This window comes from Salarias fasciatus, chromosome 9, assembly GCF_902148845.1.
Source record: "Salarias fasciatus chromosome 9, fSalaFa1.1, whole genome shotgun sequence".
Taxonomy (NCBI): Eukaryota; Metazoa; Chordata; class Actinopteri; order Blenniiformes; family Blenniidae; genus Salarias; species Salarias fasciatus.
This window is the reverse complement of record NC_043753.1, coordinates 11617678-11638372: the sequence shown is the minus strand read 5'-3', so window position 1 is coordinate 11638372 and position 20695 is coordinate 11617678. Positions and strand designations below refer to the sequence as shown.

Below are 20695 nucleotides of genomic sequence, written 5' to 3'. Positions count from 1 at the left end.
GTTACAATTGTCAGGATCTGTTTATGTGGTTTGAATTCAGCAGTCATAAATGTGGTTTTGTTTTGATAGAACCACCTGAAGCTCTTTAGATCCTTTTAAAAAGGCTTCAGCAGCAACTTTACAGAGGGGATTCTTGTCTTCCAGGCTTATAACCAGGTGTTCAGTGTGAAGAAAATCACTGAAAATTACATTTTAAAGAATGATGACTCCTTTTTTTGTATATTGTTGACAAGTTGTCTTGTTGGAAATCACAGTATCTGTGGTTTCTACCTAAAATATTTTATTGACTTTTAGATTTCAGAGCTATTCCTCGCTGCTTGTTTCTTATATTTTTGAGTCCATCCCTCCACCCAGTCGTCTTCTGATGTGAGGTCAAATCAGACCCGAGCTCCAAGACTTCGAACCCACTGCACCGGTCGTTTCCGTGGGGTGAACGGTTTATCCGGCGTGGCTCCCTCCCTCTTTGTGTCATTAGCTGTATCAGCTGTGGCCATGTTTCACTCGCAGTGTTGACACAAAGAGACGCGCTGAGCTGAAGTCTGAATCCCTGCCATTGCCCTTCACCAAAACCAGAGGGATCATCTCAGTCAGGGATTCAGTGTCGCTCTCTCAACACACCCCAGGGCTCATATCACCATTCGGAGCATAGCGGACATAAAAACGCTCTGAAAATGTAGATTTACTGCATGTTGGGAGAAATGTAGCATACACACATGCCTGCAGGATGCATGTATTTTTGTTTCTCACGGGAGGTTTCAGTGCAGAACTCCTGTGTAGAGAACACCAGTTGGAGATTAGGCCTGTTTGTAATCCACAGACAAAATGTTTGGGGATTTTTTTTCTCTTTTCTTTTTTTTTTTCACTGTTTAATCAAAACTGGTTCGACTCATTCGTCTTCCCAGAAAACAGAGTCTGGCTTTTAGAAAACATTTTCAATCTGGCTCTACCTGCCAGGCTCACGTCTGTATGAGTAATCCTAAGAAAAGGAGGGATGCTGAAGTTAAGACGCGCTTGATGATTCTGGCTTTGTGAATAGGAATGGATGTAAGCTCACTGCTGGGTGAAGCATACATTCTTATATGTCAAACCTTAAGATGAGTTTGAAATCAAACCATTTGAATTGAAAAAAAATGTAGCCTAACTGATTCTGTTTTTATTTACTTTTTTTAAAATTATTATTTATGTCTACTTTTCTTTTTCCTCTGACAGATTTGCTGCTCGTGCGGTCACGTTCTCTCCCTGCACAGTGTCCCTTCGCACTCACTTTTTTTTTCCCCACACTGCAGCACCGTGTTCCATTTGTTTAAGTGGCGTCACATGTTGATTTTGTTATGCCGTCGCACTGCTTTTGCATGCTGTGGCAGGTTGCTTCGGACTGACCGGTCAGTTTTTTTGTGAAGAAAGCTGAATAATATGCGACACAAAGCGGATTTCTTATTGAAACTTCCTCTGAAAAGTTGTAGAGTTACTTTAACAGTTCAGGCAAATTAAAGGAAATGGGTAATGTGCAGCTAAATTACTTACTTAAGGTGATACTGTGGAACAGGTTTGGTCATATTGCATGAAAAAAAAAATTGATTTGACTGATCTCAGAAAAGAAATGCAGATTTTCAGTGTTTGTGTCATATTTTCCTCTGTATTCAAGTAATAAGGAACAAAGGTCAGAGTGCTGTGACGCTATATATGTACCATCTGCTAGATTTGATATTATACTCTCGCTTTTTCTTTAGCATAAATTTGCTTATCTTGTAATAACAGCCGCCTCATCTCCTATTTAGAACTTCATTTTCTATAACTATTGTCCCCCAACTCTCGCTGCCCCCGGTAATGTGAGGCCAGACCTAAGCCAAGGAATAATTCCTGAATAATTTCTGAGTCGGTTTTAGCTAACCACTAATGGTGTTAGTCATGCTTGAGTAATCCTGAATTAGCACCAGCCTGGAATTCAATAGCGGGCCTGCGTTGATATATGTGCAGGGAAAGTGAAGTGCTAATTTGTGCAGACTGTCTGTGCTCCTGCTTTGAAACGGAGAATTGTTTAGGCAATATAGAGAACGGCATTTCCACTTTAGGCATGATATCCTTTCATGAGCGGATCTGTGCACTCAGAGCAGAAGCATCACTTTGTGAATCAAATATGACCCTCGCCGCATGGCAGCAGTTACAGAGAGTGACGGAGTCAAGACTCCTCTTCGCTCTTATTTTATATACTGTACCAGTCAGCATTCCAGTTACCGAGCCTGAACCGGAGGGGGGGGGGGGGGTGAAGGGGCATAGCCGGTGTGATGGAGGGCAGAAAGATGAGGAAAAGAAAAGAAAGAGGTGGAGGAGGAGGAAGGGGGGTTGCATATTGGACGGAGAGGTGCTTCAGAACTGTGTCAGCATATGTGAGAGAGACTCTTCAAATAGAACACGGCCCGGGGAGTGACGGGCTGAAGCTTCGCCCCGGGATGTGTGCACACACAAAACACACCCTCGCAAACACAACAGGCGCATAACACACACGGACGTGCACGGAGGGTTGAGTTGGAGACCGGGGCATGACAAACCTTAAAGCGCGCCACATGGGAACTGTGGTCTGAAATCTAACCCAACAGTAAAATTAGAGAAGCTGAGATGCATGCTTCAGCAGTTCGAAATGCCCAGGAGTCTTTAGAGGTACAACCTGTCTCTCTCTCTCTCTCTCCCCCCCCCCTCCTCTCTTTCTCTATCTATCAATCTTTCTATCTTTTGATTCCTTTTCCCCCTTTTTTCCAGAAACATCCTTCGTCTCAAACTCACACAGACATCAATTCTGCAGAGAGAAAGAGCATCCGCCACACTCGCTGCCGAACTGACTCAACACTTCTCACACCATTCATTTGTCACAGTAATGGAACAGCCACAGATTGCACCAGGCCCCCCCACCCCTCATTAACCCTCATCCCTCAGAATGAAACTTCGTACACGCGCTTCAAAATCTTCCACCTTTCTAGATTTTTGTCCAGATTTTTACAAACAGTTGTGCATTCCCATGCATGTGTGGGTTATTTATTTATTTATTTTTATTTTTTTCCCAGCAGGTTTAAGTGCCTTGATTTGCTTGGCCGCATCCCCAGAATGAAGTGCCTGCAGATCTCAAACGCTAGACGTGAACAGGTGTTGCTTTATATTCAAGGGGACTTTGGCCTCGGATGAAGAGGCTGTCGAAAAGAAGTTGTACTTTCGTACAGCCTCTCAGAGGTTGACTCTGAACGTAACATGTTGCTGTTTTCTCCGACTTTTTGCCTTGAATCTGCATTCAGAGTGTGATTATTTTTATGACGCCAACTGATAGGATGATATTTATATGCAAGTTTACTCTCACAATCTAAAAACACTGAGACTAATTGGTGGCTCTAAATTTCCTATATGTGTGGATATATGTGTGGTGCATGGCGGTGCATATATACCTTTATATGATTAGTGTGTTATTTCACTTCTATTTACCCAACATTAGAGGAATGTCATTTTCAAAGGGTTAAAAAAAAAAAAAAACACCCAGAGCTATCTCTTGATAAAATCTAATGTGACAAGTCTATTCAGCTGCTCTCTTTTAGACAGGCTGCCACAGCGGGTCACTGCATCTTGACCCTTAGACTTGTCTGGTTTTTACACCGGATGCCCTTCCCGGCACCACCGGGGAATCAAACCCGGGAGACAAACATTCAAGGTCAGAACTTAGACCGAAGTACAACTTGATAATTTGCAGGATAAACAATTTAAGAGCTTTATTACCTTACGTTGTGTTGCCTCACAGTTTTTTGTTGGATTTAGATTCAAAATATCAAAATTTATATATAGTTAACACATTATGGAGCAAGTATCTATATGTTAAAAAAAAAAAAAAGTCCTGCCGTCCCTTTTGTCTCTTTATTCCACATGCCCATGTGTTCTCACCTTCCATTTGTCTTGTCCCGGCTCTCCATCGCACCTCTCCTCCCATCATTCTCTGCCTGTCACCTCCCACCACCAGACATCCTGTCTGGGAACAGTCTGCATCACTTCCTCTCTCTCTCTCTCTCTGCCCGTGACTCCGTGCACACTCCGCTCCTACAATCCTTAAGCTATGCCATGTACATGCTCTATACCTTGGTGACGCACCGAGGCCTGCTTTCACTTGGCAACACATTTCACACATTTCAGAAATAGAAGCGTGTATGTCCTTCTGGTGGCGAGTGGATGTGTGTCAGTGTTGTGATGTAACTGGAATGCTTTAATGTCGGGTGAAGTCTTCGTTTTTAGCCGCACTAGTGACATTCCTGCCGCTCCACACATTAAGTATTTCCGTGACTTTTTCAATAAATCTTTTCCGTCCGCAGCTGGTCGCTGTTTTCCCGCGCGGCCTCAGTGTGTCCTTTGTCCGTGCGCGATGCGGAGACTTATTTCTGGGTGCGCCGCAGCTCCTCATGCATTTTAATATGTTACTGTCTCAGAAGGCAAATAAACGGGACGGCCCGGAGTCCAAGGACAGAGGAGAGGTCTGAAATGTAGAGGCATCTGTCCGCCGGGGTCGCTCAGATGGAGTGAGGGGTGAGAGGTCATGCTTCAATGTCCAGATGAGGGATGATCGAAAGGAAAAAAAAAAAAAAAAATAGGAGCATTGATTGAAGGAGAGAAGGGATGGAGAAATAGGGAGAGCAAGATGGATGAGTGGGGTTAAGCAGGCCAGCCAGCACAGCTGTCAATACTTACAGTGATACTTGGACTGCCCATCTGGATTCTTTCATTCCTCGTTGCACTGTCATGCCAACTTTCAGCTGTCTTTGCCTACAAAAAGTGACTAATCCGCAGGTTGAATAGATTTTTTTTTTTTTTTTCAGATATTTTTATTTGATGTGATTTCTTTGTTGTTGTCTCTAAACACATTTGCTTCTATTCAGCGTACAGATCTTGTGTGCAGCGACAGTGTTTCAGTGTTTGGGTGTTTGCATCCCTCGGTGGAGTTTTCAAAGGATTTGTGAAGCAGGTCACCCCTGGCCTCTCTCTGTCTCACCATGGTGCGCTCCCGTAATACCACTCAGTGCTAATGCTAAGCTCACATTGATCCCAAAACATATTCCTCTTTTGCTTTTTGGGTTTTGTGCATTGCTGGTGCGCAGAAGACACAGATGCAGGGTCCTTTGATGCTTTTTTGAAAAGATGAACTGCTGAGAACTGACCTGCATTACAGGGTTGTTGTTTATTATTTGTTTGCTGTTGTTCTGTTTTTTTTTAAATATTTAAAAATTTCATGAAAAAGCTGCAGTAGTATGTTATCCATAAAGCCATCCCACTCTGTCAAACTTAAGGTCTCTGATCTCTGATGCATATGTTTGTTTCCCAGAATCCTTTAAAATCATATGCAATGAGCGGACACTGTTTCAAACATTATGTTCTTGTTTTATAAGTGATTATTAGAGGACTTGATGCTCACACAGTTACAGTGAACCTCGTATGAAATACGACAGGATGCGGTACAACACGTCTCGCAGTCCGTTTGTGTTTACATGTGTTTGTGTGCACGTGTTGGGTGCATCGCTCCCGGGGCGGTCCAGCTGCAGTGCAGTGCTCCAGACTGGATTAAGGTCTTGCTTGGATGCAGTCGTGCTCCATTTGGAAAATCAGGATTTGGATTTGAGATAGAAGCGCAAGGGGGAGGTGTGATGTTATCCCCAAGAGGGACGGGCTGCATGACGCCGCTGGGGGACGACGGAAGACGTGAGAAAATAAGAGTTTGGGAGGAAAATGGAGCAAGAAAAAGACAATAGATGGAGGCTGAAAAATTAAAAAAAAAAAAAGTCAAAGGTTTCTGTTTTCTAATGTTCTTTTTATTTATTTGTCCGCAGGACGGCCCATGCCAGGACAAAAAGCGAGGCCGCAGATCAGGCCGCGATCTCCGCTGTGCACGACTCTGAAATCGCCAGGGCAGTTGCGAGGGAGCTCTCCCCCAACTTCTACCAACCAGGTAATGTTAAAGACTCTAATCTGAGTAATCCAGCTCAAGTTCCCGGTGGGCAAACTTCGAATGTCACACAGCCGTAATGACTGCTAAGCATCAGAAACGACAGTCCCCTCTTGAGAATTAACACAAGAAACAGGCAGGCTTAAACTTGATACTGCACACACACTTTGAAGCTGCTCCACTAACAGGACACACACAATCCAGTGCATTTGTCTTCATGAATATGGAATATGTGGGGAGGTTTTTTTTTTTCTGCTTTTGGTCTTCATCACACAAAACACTGAGAAGAGATGATGCTCGTAGAATAATTGATAACAATGTGAGATACTGCATCAGATTTATTTAAGGTGGTGTGAGTTGCGTTAGCTTTCAGAAGGGTGCAACTGTTATTATTTGACAGACATTTTCTCAGATGGCTCCCGACAACTTTTTTAAATGCCTTTAATATGTCATACCTTCTTAGCTCTTGCACTCTTCTCTGAATCTCTTTTTTTACAGTTTTTTATGCGGCCCTGCACCACAAGTGTGAAGCTCAGACTGCAGGTGCACTTGGGCGAGGGGGGGTGTTGTGGGCCGAAGACCCCGAAGTGAAACGTAATACTTTTCAACCGGCTAAATATGTCTGAGCATTCGACAAGCTATGTGTGCAAGCTTGTTTTGAGTCCCAGTTTTTCAGACAGTTTCGACTCCACTGAAGAAGAGACTTTAAAGCACTCCAGTGATTCAGACCCGACATTAGGGCGCGCCGACAGCTCAGCTATTGTAACGTCTCAAAACATTTTGTCCATTAATATGATGTTTTCGGGGGATTTGATAACTAGCGAGGGGCAAAGTGCTGTGCGTGAGGAATAATGTTTGCACAGTTTGGGAGCTGTTTACACTGACTGTGTCTGAGTCAGTAATGAGCTTGTTCTGGGGCGCACAAAAGCATAGAGGTTGGTGTTTTCAGAACTGTAATCGAAGACCAGAGGTACTGAGGATGATTTGTAACGCCACAATGAAGGGGGCTGTGTTGTCGCTCAAGACAAAGCAGAGCCTGCTTAAAGCAGCGTGCTGCATTTCTGGATGGAACCCTTGTCTCTGCTCTCAAAGGCCTGTTGTAATGGAAATACTTAGTAAAAATTTGCAGGCATAAACTCTCCTCTAAAAAAGAAACAGCGTGAAAGCACAATATCGCTGTTACTAAATGGTTTGGGGGGGGGCGGTGGGGGGTCATATCAGACTCTTTAGCAGAATGTAGAAAGGGCTCGGAGGGCTGTCGGTGGCGGTAAAAGAAACCTACAAAAGTCTCCTGCTCCTAATACCAAACTGTTCTCATCTTTCATCTGCCTGGAGGTTTGACAGGCACACGGCCACATTATACAGCAGTTCACAGCACAGGGTGTTGACTCAACTCTCTTTAGTTCATTTACAAGGTAAGCTGAGTTTTACGAGACACGTAATACTACATAAATACGCAGAAGGAAAGATTGTCTTTTTGTTAAAAAGCTTGCGACATGGGTGCGGGTCAGCCATGGAACAGGAGTTCATAGAGTGAGCACTTTTTTGGTTGTATTATTAATTACCGTGTAAGATCCATAGTATCCTTTTCTCTTCCACTTGCTGTAATATATTTAGGCCTATGAGCGAACGACCTTGGGCCCGTGCCAAACGCCGCCACAAAATAGTGAGTGACAAATACATTGACAATGGGACCCATTCAAGCATGTGCCTTCACTAAGCCGCAGAAATGGCCAGCATGGGCCAGAGACATCCTGCGGCTTGTTTTGTGTTGTGGAAAAACGGCGGTCATGCTTGGCAGGATGGCTAATCTCCAGGTTCACAAGTCTGTGCGGAGAGTGTCCTTGCCTTATAAGTCAGATCATGAATGAGCGAGAGACCCATGTCACGATAATGTGCAGCGCAGGGCGACATCCGAGCCCGAGTGTTTAAACGTTTTAGTTACGTAAGCGCGTCTGAGAGCCGGGCCGGCACCTGCAAATAGCCGAGCGAGTGTTCAATATGTTCCAAGTTTATAGAACTTTCTTCTGGATTGTTTGAGTCAGATTGAGGCTTGCTCGGTATAGTTTTTTTTTTTTTTTTTTGTACTCGTATCTAACAGCCTACTTTCTTTTTTAAAATGTTCTACTTATTAATGTTGACATTTGTGAATAACTTAAAGCTCAAAGAGAAGGGAAATCATACTTTAATAATTTGTACCAGGTTTGATTTAATAAGATATTTTCAGCTTGGAATATTTATTTGATCACATTTTTTTTTTCTTGGAATTTACAGATTTTTACTCAGGAAATAATGTGTGGAGCTAATCTGCGTTGCTTCTTCGGTGTGTACCCCCACAGTGGAAATATTCATACGCACACCCAGTCCCTCAGCTTCTAATAAATCCTCTAGGGTAACAACCAGGGGTCTAAACCCCTTGTTGTTTGTAATTGGCATTTTGGACTCATAGCAGATTATCACCCAGATTAGGAGTGTGCACTTCAAAAGGGAAGAGATGTTTGCAGAGAACGGGACCCTGACCTTTATGATTGATTCACACACAGCACCCTGAAAGGGGGGGGGTGTGTACCAGGGGTTGAGGGGGGCGTGGCTTGCGGCGTGACGTTAATTGCGCTATATTTGGTGCTGATGTGTGCTCGCTGGGGTCTAATGGAGACATAGCTGAAATCTTTATGCACTGAGAGGACCTCGGTCCCGCTCGCCCCCTCTCCGGGGCCGAGGCAGAGCAGCTGTCCCTTCCTTCAGCCGGTGGCTGGAGGAGGAGGAGGAGGGGGAGGAGGGGGGAGGGTGGGGGCAAGCGGTGGGGGTGGGGGGGGGGGGGGGGTGGGTTCTTCTCCGCAGTATTTGACCCAGTCAAGGTGCACTTGGACCAGGTGGGACAGTAAAAGCCCGGACCTGTCAGGGCCGGAAAACCAGACGCGAGCAGGTGCTGCTGTATATTCATAGCAGCAGGTGGAGAGGAAGTTTGAACAGTTCGTGTAAAGTTTAAAATAGTGCAGAAACTTTTAATAACTTTCAAGGATATAAAGCATAAATATCGTTCATTTAGAATGTGGATAAGAAAGCAGGAGATGCAGCTCTACAGGACTTTTTAATCACTCACAATCTAACAGAAAACAGTTAAGCAGGCATTGTGTTTGAGGTTTGGAGGAAATATACTCACCCGTACATGGAGACGAATTCAGAGTGTTTTCAAAAATTAGAATTTTCCCCCGTTTCCACGAACACAGAGTTGGAGCATTTTCGAAAACAGTCACTTCAGAACCGCTTTCAAGAAATTGCATTTTCCATGACTTCGAGCACTCTTGTCACGTAAACAGACACCCAAAATGCAACCAGAGTTTTCTGTTTTCTCTCAAAAACAATGTTCTGTACACATGACCATAGATTATATATTTACAGCCACATGAACACAAAAAGAACTCAACCTGTGGACATTCTTCTTCTGAGATTGCTAACCACTACACCAGTGTGTTTCCAGCTTTAACAGGAATCCTTCCGAGGAATGTGTCCACTGTTAATTCAATACTGGGAAACTAGGTTGTTTCTTCAAGCACTCATACAGTTACCAGCAGCATTCCTGCCATTATATACAATCTGTATATAATCTGCTGCTTTTACCCACTCACTTTTTTTTCCTTTCTGTTACTCCTTGTAATATGCCACTCTTGTCCACCTGATTGCCCCTCTGGGATAAATATAGTGTTTTTTTTCCGATTTAGATTATTCACAGAGCAGCTTCTTATGAAAAGCTTTTAGAAAACACACGGCATGTTAGGATGGAAACAGCCCTTGACCCCAATCGTTAAAGGTTAATAAAGTGTAAAGACTGTTAGTACATGAAGCTTTCTTTGGTCTTTGCTGTAATGTAAAAGTGCAAAGGAAGACATTCAAACTGCAGCCACCGTCACCGAGGGTCGGGGAGAGCTTCTTTACGTGTGCGAGTCTGAGCGCAAATGTATAGGAGCCTGCGCCTGAGTGTGCCTGTGCGTATGCAACGGCGGTGAATGGATTCTGGCCAAACAATAACAGCTCCCCCAGCCCATCTGCCGGTGTGAGTGGGAGGAAGAAAGAGGAAAAAATCCGAGATGCTACAAATTGAGTTATGAAGCTTAAACATAACCGAACATGTTCAGATCACAACCTACTGAAGAGAAACGGGTAGGGGAACCACAAAAATCCACATTGCATTTCTCAGCTGAAAGGTCTGTCATTGCATTTGACATTAAGCACAATGAAACACTTAACTCAACACTTTGCTGCTAGGATTGTATTTTCCTCTGTCTGATGGCATCTTGGTGTGTCTGACCAGGGAGTAGCTGAGACCTGTCATCATTCAAATAGTATCAACAGTTTTTAGTCAAGATCTGGAAAAAAAAAAAAAGGTAGAAAATGTCCATAAATGGCATAAAGTTCCCGTCAAACTGTCTTGTTTGTGACTCAGAGGTATAAGCTGTTCAGTACGTCTGCAGACGAGGCTATTGTAACGCAGAATGGCAACAGATGTGAGAACTACATGAACTGTCCTCCTTCTCGTACACACACTCGCACATACACACACACACACACACACACACACACACACACACACACACACACACGCACACAGCTCTCAGGGAAGCTTTCCTCTTGTTACTGTCGTTCATCTCATATTAGGGTCAGGAGGGTTAGGCCGGGTCTTAAACAGCCAATCCAGCATGTGTGTGCGTGTGTGTGTGTGTGTTTTGGTAAGAGTGCACTGGACCAGAAAATGTGCTGCCATGGATTAAACTGAACCAGAACTGCCAACCTGCAGCTCAAACAAAAAGCCTGGCCTTCTAATGAAGGGACAATGACAATGCGAATGGTTCATATTACAGTTCATCTTTTCTATGAAAAGAACTGACATCCAGATAAGTACATGTCATAAATGTGACAAATAGTACTCCGAATAGCTCGACTTACATGTTTATTTGTGTTTGTTTAGGGTATTTCTGTCCTGGTTATGACTGATGCTGCGGACTATTTTAATGACCCTCTTTAGAAGGCTGCAGACTCAGCCCAGTTGATCAATGTTCAGATGAAAGAAACACCACAGCCATTTGGGTAACCGAGTCCCGGTACATGTTACAGCTGACCTGGCAGGATTCCTTGGTCGAGTACATCTAATAAATCTCCTTAAGTTGTTAGAGGGGATCTGCACGCTATTCTATTAACAAGCAAATCTTTAAGATCATCATCATAAATGTGTCTCTTTGTATTTATACACAGTAAAAGTTGGTTTTCTGCATATTTCAGAATATAACGGACGTTTTTTTAAGCGTTGCAGCCCGATGTAAGTGTGAGACCATGGGGTCTTGTCATTTCAGTGCCAAGAACCATTCAGAAAATGCTTGGAACCCCGTGCAAGAATCTGTCCCCAAACAGAGTGAAATTGCTCGGGCCCGCCCACGAAGCTCTCACTCTTATTGAGCTATGTTGTGAAATTAAGCTCGGCAGATATATTAAGCTCACGGAGGTTCAAATGTCCCCCTGACTCTTTGTAGTGGCTCTTATTGGTCGCAGTGCTGGTGAAACAAATTAGGCACGCTATGCGGCTGAAGAATACTCCTGGCTTATGCCTGAAATATTCAGCAATAAGGCTTTTTAAGCAGATAGAAGATTGGATAGACTCTCGGTAGTAGTGCCGTTGTCTGCGGAAGTGTTTAATCGCAATCAATATTAATTGCTTCCCACTGAATAATAGCGTGCAAGCAGAGTCAGTGTCATGCATATCAAAGACCAGTCGACTCTTTGAACTCTAAAATAACCCAGTTTTCTGAATCGATAATTGAACGTTATAATTTGACCACATCATATTGACAGAGTATCATGAGAACATGGGTGAACAACACCAATCGAAAAATTCTTAGAGTTCTTTCAGTGTGTTCTACAAATCTCTTTCTTTATGCCCTAATTTGTGTATTTTTTTTCCTATTTTTCTCTCCCAGTCGGCTGCACAGTGTTATAGTGGTCAGCACTCTAGTGAGCAAGCCCCAGGTTTGAGTCTGGGTTGGACTTGTGATCAGTGCGACGAGGTTTTATCGAAGTATTATGCCTTTTTTCCCATTGTCCAAAAACACAAAAACATGCTAATTTGTCCCTCCAGAAAGCCTCTCGGTGTGAGTGTGCCTGGTTGTTTTTTTTATCCAGTTCCATTTCTAACATCTGAGTGCTTTTAGTCATGTGCAGATAACACAGTTATTTCACATTCATATTTACTGAGCATTGCATTACATTCATGTACTCTTCATTTTCAGTAAAAAAAAAAAAATAGAGATATATTAGTAAGAAATATGTTGTTGTTTTTTTGTTGTTCTATAATTTCTTAATGGTTTTTCTGTTTTGTATACTCTAAAATTGGGGTCAGAGGAAACTGGATTTTCTCCATCTGTCTCGTACATATGGCTGAATCGACCACAAACTTGAGCTGAGTACTGGACGCTGATAATCCTTCTCTCTCTCTCTTTTTTTTTTTTTTTCTTTTTTCGTTTTGGTTTTACCATCTGATGTGCTTCAAACAAAGCATCATTGTCCCTGTGTTAGTCACTCTGACACCATCTAATTTAGGCAAGGAGGAAAAAAACAGGCAAACAAAGCGCCTGATGTCTCTAATAAATATTAATTTAGTGCAGAACAAAAGGACGGATAAAGTGTCTTTTTTTTCCTGCATGCAAACAGGCATGTACATTCAGACTGGATTCATTGTTGAGGGTTTTTTTTTTTTTTTTAACTGAATCTCTCATGTTTCACCATTTCTTTGTATGTCGCATATACAATAACAACTGAAATCCATTTGATGCTTCTAGTTTTGATTCAATGCTGGAGCACTTTACAACATCAGTTCATCTGTGCGCTCTAATATAGGACCTCAGTCAGTGTATCGCGGCTCGTGAAAGGAAAAGAAAGACCAGTATGGATCCTCTGCAGACCTGTGGGTGTCACCTGGTCGCTCTGGGTCAGTTTCTGATCCTGTGTGAAGCTGTGCTCGTAGGATCCTAAGAATTGATGTGACAAGTGCCTTTCCAAGAAAGCAACTCACTGTTAAAGGAGAGTGACTGATGATGAAGATGAGCCTGCAGGGGAGACTTCCTTTGTGAAATGGCGTTTGTGACCCTGCATTAATCAGTCCATTTCTTTCTGGCTCCCCCATCTCCCTCCTGCCCCGTCCTTGCAGCAGGATTGCATATATAATGTTGACTCATGAATATTTTATTCCAAAGTTTAACTATGCTTAAAGGCAGATGTGAGGAATCTGGACCGCAGTGGAACTCTTTGGTCAAGCAGGTGATGGAAAATTGAGACGTCTTCTTCTAATCAGGTTTCATGAAGACAAGGAAGATCGGAAAACTCCCATTAGCATCTGGGCGTGGACTGCTGTTTGATAATCTTTTACTTCACGATTGAACTATATGTGAACCTGAAATCATGGCACGTTCAGTGTCACAGCTGTATAGAACAGTACAGAAAGCATCTGTTCATGTTCACTTAATGCATCATAGAGAAATGTGTGAACAAATGTGATTGCAGAAATAAATGTGATAGTTTAAGAGATAGATTTCTCATCTCATGAGTGGAACTGCTCCCACTTCATTTTGCTCTTTGTCCCTCAGTGAAAGAGGTTTGGACAGCCTTGATCTAACAGGTGGTTATCCTAGCTCAACAAAACACATAAAGAAAATCTCTCCTGCGTCGGGTCAAAACATGAAGTTGTTGGACGTAACAGCGCTTCTGTAGAATCTTCTGTTTAAATCATAGTTTTGCTGACATGACCTGCACTTTTTCTAAGTGCAGATCACAAAATATTGTTCCCGTTATTTTCTTGTTTTTATCAGATTTTTACTGTTATTGTTTTAAATACTCATTATTTTGGTTAATATTCTTTTGTTTTTTTGTTTTTTTAGCTGTCCACTTGCTGCTGCAGCAATGCAAATTTCCCCATCGTGGGCCAAATATAGGATTATTTGGAAGTTGTAACCGAGCCAAACTAGCAATTTGATTGGATATTTCCTTGTTCTCTGGCTTGTGCTGATGCAAGCGTCTGTATTCATATTGTAATTCATAATCTAATGTGCATTCTCTTTCTGCAGGACCTGATTATGTGAAACAACAGACAAAGGAGCCCGTGGAAATTAAAGAGGTCCCTGTTGAGAAGAAGGAGGGCTCCCCGAAAGATTCTCCCCACTTTTATCGCAAAGGCACCACTCCCCCCCACTCCCCGGTGACCAGCCCTGGAACGACACCTCCTCCCTCGCCTCACTCCAGCAAGAAGAAAGGCCAGACCGCCAACAGCACGAGCCGCAAAACCAGCAAAGAAGAAAAACCTTCCCGCAAGATCAGCAAAGAAGAGAAGTCCAGTCAAAAGCCCGGCAAGGAGGAGCGGTCGAGCAGGAAACTGAGTAAAGAAGAAAGGTCGTTCGTCCCCGACGGCCCCAAAAGTTCTCACGTACATATTGAAGCTCCACCTAAACCCAGTAAAGTCCAGCAGCCTGGCCCGGCACCGGCTCCTCCTCCCGCGCAACCTCCTGCAATTCCAGTCAACGGCCAGCTCCACTCCGAGTACCACAGTTACTACGTCAAGGCCCCGACGAGGGTCGCCCCGCCTCCAGACCCCGACCCCGAGGATATAGACGAAGAGCCCAGTGCCCTGGCCCTGGCACGCATGCCCCCGCAACCCCCCAAATCTTTTAGTACACCTACTCCTAAGCCAGGCCCCTTACGGGACAGCAAGAGTGACCACAAACTCAGGAAGCAGGATTCCCTAAAGCCAAAGAGCCTCGCAGACACAAAGAAAGCTAGCATGGAGATGGCAGACGGCACGGAAGAAACAGTAAGTAGCAGTGATGGAAGGGAGGAAGGGCTTTAAAGGAGTCTGTGATGGAGTTTCTACGCTCCTGTCTATGTTGGCAGACGTGGGGAAACTGGTCTCAGGTACGCCTGGGAATGAAAACACGTTATCTGGTTTGTGTTTGCGCTGCTTGGTGGTGTTATCTCAAGATAAAGCCAAACTCGGCATTCGGCCATGTTTTTAGTCCTGAGGCTCCGCTCATCCAAACAGCTGCTGCCTCTATCGTGTCATATGACTTCTTATCAGGTATCAATGTAAACAGACCAGTTATTCATTCTCTGTGTTTGTTCTGTGCCAAGCTGAAAATCTACTGACTATAAGGTCTCTGATGATGTAGAAATGCAAAAGGAGCCAAACAGGGACTGTTTTTACTCTTCAGGAAATGCTAAGCTTATTAGCTGCTGAGTATATTATTATATCATCTATTCTGATGGATAAATGTCATTTATACATTTATGTAATCCAAAAAATACACTGATAGTTCCACTGCAGTAACATTTTTCTCATGGCTCCTCACAACTTTTTGAATAAGTTTACTTGTGCACATAATTTCTGAAAGCTACAGATCTAATCTATGTGATTGTTTTCTCTCTCTTTCTTTTTTTTTCTTTTTTTTTTGCAGGGTCCTAACTCAATCCTTGTTGCCATGGTAATGCTGTTGAATATTGGCCTTGCAATTATATTTGTCCATTTTCTGACATGATGATGCTGTTTCTCAGGTGAGTTCCAGCGACAACGATGACGGAAGTGTTTTGCGTTTGCCCACGTCTCCTCTGCTGAATTGTAACGAGTCCCCAATTAAAACCAAGCTGTTTTTATGTTGCAGTGAAACCATGGCAACCGGTACAGTTGCATCGCCGGGCCTTGAAAAATCAAAAAAATGGCGCCAGTGAGACACGGAGGCGGCCACAGGTGTTTTAGGAATCAGCATGACACCGAAGAGAATCAGGAGGAAGGCACCGCTACCACCGACCTGTCTTTGGCCTTCTTCGGGCCCAGCCCCGTGAATTAGCACTCCTCTGGCTTCTCAGAACCAGAGGTGACATGTCGTGTCTAGTGAGATTTAAAAAAAAAAAAAAGAAAAAGAATACATATATATAAATATATATACGTATATATAAATAAAATGTTTAAAAATGCAACCAAACCTACACAGTCTGAAAAGAGAAGTAATTGTAACCCACACGTGGGCTGATCCAAGCGCAGGTCTCTGTGGTCCAGTGCCGACGGACCTCGCTGGAAGAGTGTGGAGATGCACTTTTAGATGACGGGAGCAAACAGCTGCCTTTCTATTTTGCCATCTGACGTTTTGATGGGGAGATGTGAGCCCGGTCCTGGGGGGTGGGGTTGGAGGCGGGGGTGGAGGGATCGCGGTGGGAGCACGCTCAAAGTGTTTGGAGCAGTTTTTCGAGGGTTCACACCACTCTTGAACGAGGGAAGCTGGGCCCGGCCGCCGCCAGCAGTCAGTGCTAGCACGGTCACTAGCCAGTCTTACTCTTAACCCAAACATCTCTGCAGCTTTCTCGTGTTTCTCCATTGTTAACCAGGATACACTGCTTTGAAGCACTCCCCGTGCATGGTACAGTTTAACACTTTGTGTGTGTTTTTGTTCTCTCTCTCTCTCTTTTTTTTTTTTGTTCTATTTTAAGTTTTTGTTCGTTGTTCTTCTGAATGTTCGTTACCTGCTTGTGGAAGTCTCAGAATGAGTAAATGAATTTATTTTCCCTTTTTATTTGAATTTTACTCATTTCTAACAATTGAGCTGTAATTTGACATTACACATCCATGAAAGTGCAATATGTTTATTTAATTTTTTTTTTTTGAAAAGCTTATATTTTGCCAAAAAAAAAAGGGTTGTATCATGATAAGAAATAATCTTATTTTCATTGCTTTTTTTTCCTTTAATTGTCAGAATGCCATATTTATTTTAACAGACTAATTTAAAGAGAAGGTGTTCATTGACAGCAGGCATTGTGGTTAAGAAAGCAGTTCTAGCTCTGTTAGGGTGAAGTAACAAATGTCTTATAAAAACATTTTTTTGAAAATCAGAAGGCAGATTATTTCATTGTACATGCCTAGACCATTCTAGCTTGAATTTCTTCTTTACTCTATACTTTGCTTCCATTGTACCGCTGAGATTCTAACACGCAGTTCACGCCGTTGCATGCTAATGAGACTGGATCGAGACGGTCTTGCGGGACAGTGGGATTATATTCAGGTTGCGGTCGGGGGGAATGTGGCTCCGGGATGAAGGAGAGATGCCTTTTTAAGTCTTTAACAGTACTGCTGTTTACCTCAAAAAGATGAGGACAGGGGAGGGAGGGAGGGAGGGAGTGGGGGGGACGCCATCCTTGTCTTAACTTTGTTGTGTGGGCGATAATCTGACTGTTGTCATCACCCGAGTCACGCTTTTAACTTGCCTCATTGTAGCTGCTTGTCGTCTTTGTTGCAGGTACGGCATGAGTTTCTTTGATTTTCAAAGTGGTTATTTATATGGTGGACATTCACTGTCGCCACTACCAAGATTGATTATTTATTCATTGTACAACTGATGTGTTTTGTGGACATTGGTCACCATGAAAAGGGCTTTGATACGTCTCGGTTTTCTTTGCTGCATTTCTCTCTTTCTTTTCTCGAAGGTCACTTTGAGCATAGTGTCTCTTATAAAAAACGAGCAGCACATAACATTTAAAGAGTTCTTCAACCAGTTTGAAGTCTGCAAACTGTCAACGTGAACTACTGCTAATCGAACTACTGAAAACTTAACTACTGAAAATTCATCCAAAATGTGGTGTAGACAAAACAGTGAAGACGGAAGTTATGGAGGGTTCACCTGAACAGCCTGTTTAAGGGATATTTTTTGAGATGCAACATTGCATGTTGGAGACATTTATATATATATAGATTATTATATACTATTTGTAAGGATTTTTACAGAGCACAATCCAGAATCTGGTATGACTTGGTATTTTTCTAACAATTTGCACACCTGTATTTTGACAATGGGTATAACTTGTTTGTAATTGGTAATGTAATGCACATATGATAATGTTTGACAGTGGAAAAAAAAAGACTTATTTTATTTCTAATTGGTTGTACTGTATGTACCATTTGGGGATGTGAAAGGCAGATGTATTTGTTTGAGTATTTTAGGAAATAAGAAGAAACTGTGGGAGACTTTTGATATCTCAAGGTTAATGTGACCCCACTGATTTGTGCAAAGTCTTTGGAGATGAAGTTATGTGTATAACAATAAAGATGTTATGCCTTGGTAAACAATGCTAGGTTTTCTTGTAGTCTTTCCAAAAGCAACACTTGCTACACAAAATATGAATGTCAGGCAGTTTGTGTGTTTTGTCAATGATTTCTCACTCAAAACATATAATTTTAAAACGTTTCAGGATTTTTTTTCTGAACAGATTCTTTACATTTTATTTTTAGATAAATAATATTCATGTTAATAAATAAATCATACTAAATTTTATGTGGAATAAATGTCAAATATATGCAAACTTTTTATTGCACTCATATTTATTGGGACGTATCTGGAATCATCACACCTGTTTCAGTTCGACAATGAACATTTCAACACCTCTAGTTCTTTTAAAACAAAAAAAGGAACGGAAATAAGGCAGGCTGGGAAAAAGAAACATTACGTCACACACACACACACACACACACACACACAATGAGGCTATTGTAATGTAGAATGCAACAGATGCGAGAACTACACAAACTGTACTCCTTCCCATACACACACACGCACACACACGGCAGCATAAATCGCATCCTGTCTGGTTTCAACATAAAACGATACCGTAGCTACTTTGAATCTATTATTTTCACACAACCTTCAAAATAAAATCTGAAAGTGTGTCGGTTTAGATTCAAAAGCGCGCCGATTTTGATCTCTCTCGTGAGATTGTTTTAGATTCCACCCTGGTGTTGATTTGTATGCGTCTCAGAGCGGCGGTGGCCTCATGATGACCTTCTAATAATGAGATCCGGGGGGAAAAGACCAGGCACAGAATCAAAGTATCCGAGTCGGAGTCTCACATTAGCGGCGGGACTGCAGGCAGGTGCCCCAGTTTGTCTCAGGTCAGTTCATACTGTTTCCACTGCTGGTTAGCCTTGGATTAGTGTAGCGTTACACCAGCGGTGGCACCTGCCTGGAATCAGCAACGCCGTGTCATGCACTTGTTGCGCCCTCTGCCCTGACTCCAACAAGAGTCTGCAGAACCAGCAGGGTGTCATTTCACCCAGTTTCACGGTGGACGCGTCGGCTTTTCTCAAAATATCATTATAGCTTCACGGATTCTATAATGAGATGTTTTCCTTTTCAAAGGAATCGGCTGAAGAATATATAATCCTGGCACTTAAAACCCGCCTGTGAGGTTGAACTTGTCAGTAATAGTATAGAATATCTCTGTTACTATTCTAATATGGCGCAGCAAGCTGGGCAAGATTTGGTTGCACACGCTGTCTTGGACAAATATAAACCAAAACCTTATAAGCAGGTCTCACCTTCTTAGAGGCCGTTTAACAAATTCCAGTGACAGCTATGATTTTACTCAGGCTGAAGATTCTTCTGTAATCTGACCGATAATCAGTGAAGGTGGCTGTACCGTCTGTTGGGCGTGGGACAAATACGGAGGGATGACAGGAGGACAGAGGCATGCGTCTCATTTTGGTGCTGTCGTAGGATTTGTTTACGAAGAATTTCAAAATGCCTCTCAAGTTTTCACAGTTATCAAAAGTAAATTTGAAAGGAAGAAGCTTTCCAAGAAGGCTTGCCTTCAAGATCACCCATAAATCACACAAAAAAAATCCCCAAACTTCATACAAAAAAATCTTTTGTTAAAGAACAATTGAGATTTCAATCGAAGAGCATGCAAACACTGCACACAAAGGCCACTCTTCCAGATTCAAATATCAGGGATTTTCCAACTGTGAGGAGAAAATAAGAATTTCCGATAAATGATTATCTGATTGTATTTTAATATTTTAATTAATTTTCAATTTTTTTAATGTTTTGTTATTGTTTTAGTCATCAAGACCCTTTAGAGTTGCTCCTCTTTTTCATAACAATCCATGCTTCTGGGTACATATGTTTAGAAAGCAGGAACTAGAGAAATCATCATCATAATACACTGCAGACTTGCTTATATTCAAGACTGATTTCATTCATTTCAGAAAGGAAATGTAGATATTTTTCAGCTGCTCCCACTCACGGAGATGAAAACAGGAGTTTCTCGTGTGTATATTTAACTTCTCTCTCTGAGACCGAGCCTCCACCAAATGCAACTTGGTTGTGTTTCTAAAATTGGATTAAGGCTTGTAAGCAGTGAGAGGATATCAGTGGCCAGCGTTTTTCAAAACTGTAGCTAAGACATCAGTATTAAGCAGATCCCCTTTCCATGCCTTGCATAGCTAGCCTAGCTTAGCATCACTTCATCTGTTATATTTACACGGAGACAAATCTCAGTTATAAAACTATAAACCTGTCACTCTTGTCATCTAAAGTAAACTATTATCCGTCTTATCATTTAAACATGCGGCGCGGCCTTTTCTCGTCGCGAGCTCCGGTGCAGGTCGCGGCGTGCCGCTTTTGCGCTCGCCAAAAGACCAGCACAGCTCAGGCATATGCCGTTTAAGCACAAGGCTTTCTGTGTCGTGTTTATTTAGCGACATGTGAGTTCCACCGAAGGTTTTATCGCGGCAGGCTGTAGGGTGAGTCATAATAGTTCAAACTAGCAAGGCCTCAACATAATGCATTAGCCTCAAGCTATTGAAAGTAAATGGTTGTCACATCCACTCATGTGTCTGCTGAAGCTTTCATCATGAGCAAAGTGCCGGCTGTAAACAGA

General features: G+C 42.7%; 1 protein-coding gene across 1 annotated transcript in view; it reads left to right on the top strand.

Annotated features, from left to right (window-relative positions):
- Window positions 1–18107, top strand: part of jph1a (junctophilin 1a) — a 31604-nt gene extending 13497 nt beyond the window's left edge. The window contains exons 4-7 of the mRNA XM_030099409.1: window positions 5847–5965; window positions 14071–14810; window positions 15451–15547; window positions 15655–18107. Of these exons, the coding sequence (XP_029955269.1) occupies window positions 5847–5965; window positions 14071–14810; window positions 15451–15531 (940 nt within the window). The 3' untranslated portion in view covers window positions 15532–15547; window positions 15655–18107. The remainder of the gene's footprint in view (window positions 1–5846; window positions 5966–14070; window positions 14811–15450; window positions 15548–15654) is intronic.
- The last annotated feature ends 2588 nt before the right edge of the window (window positions 18108–20695 follow it).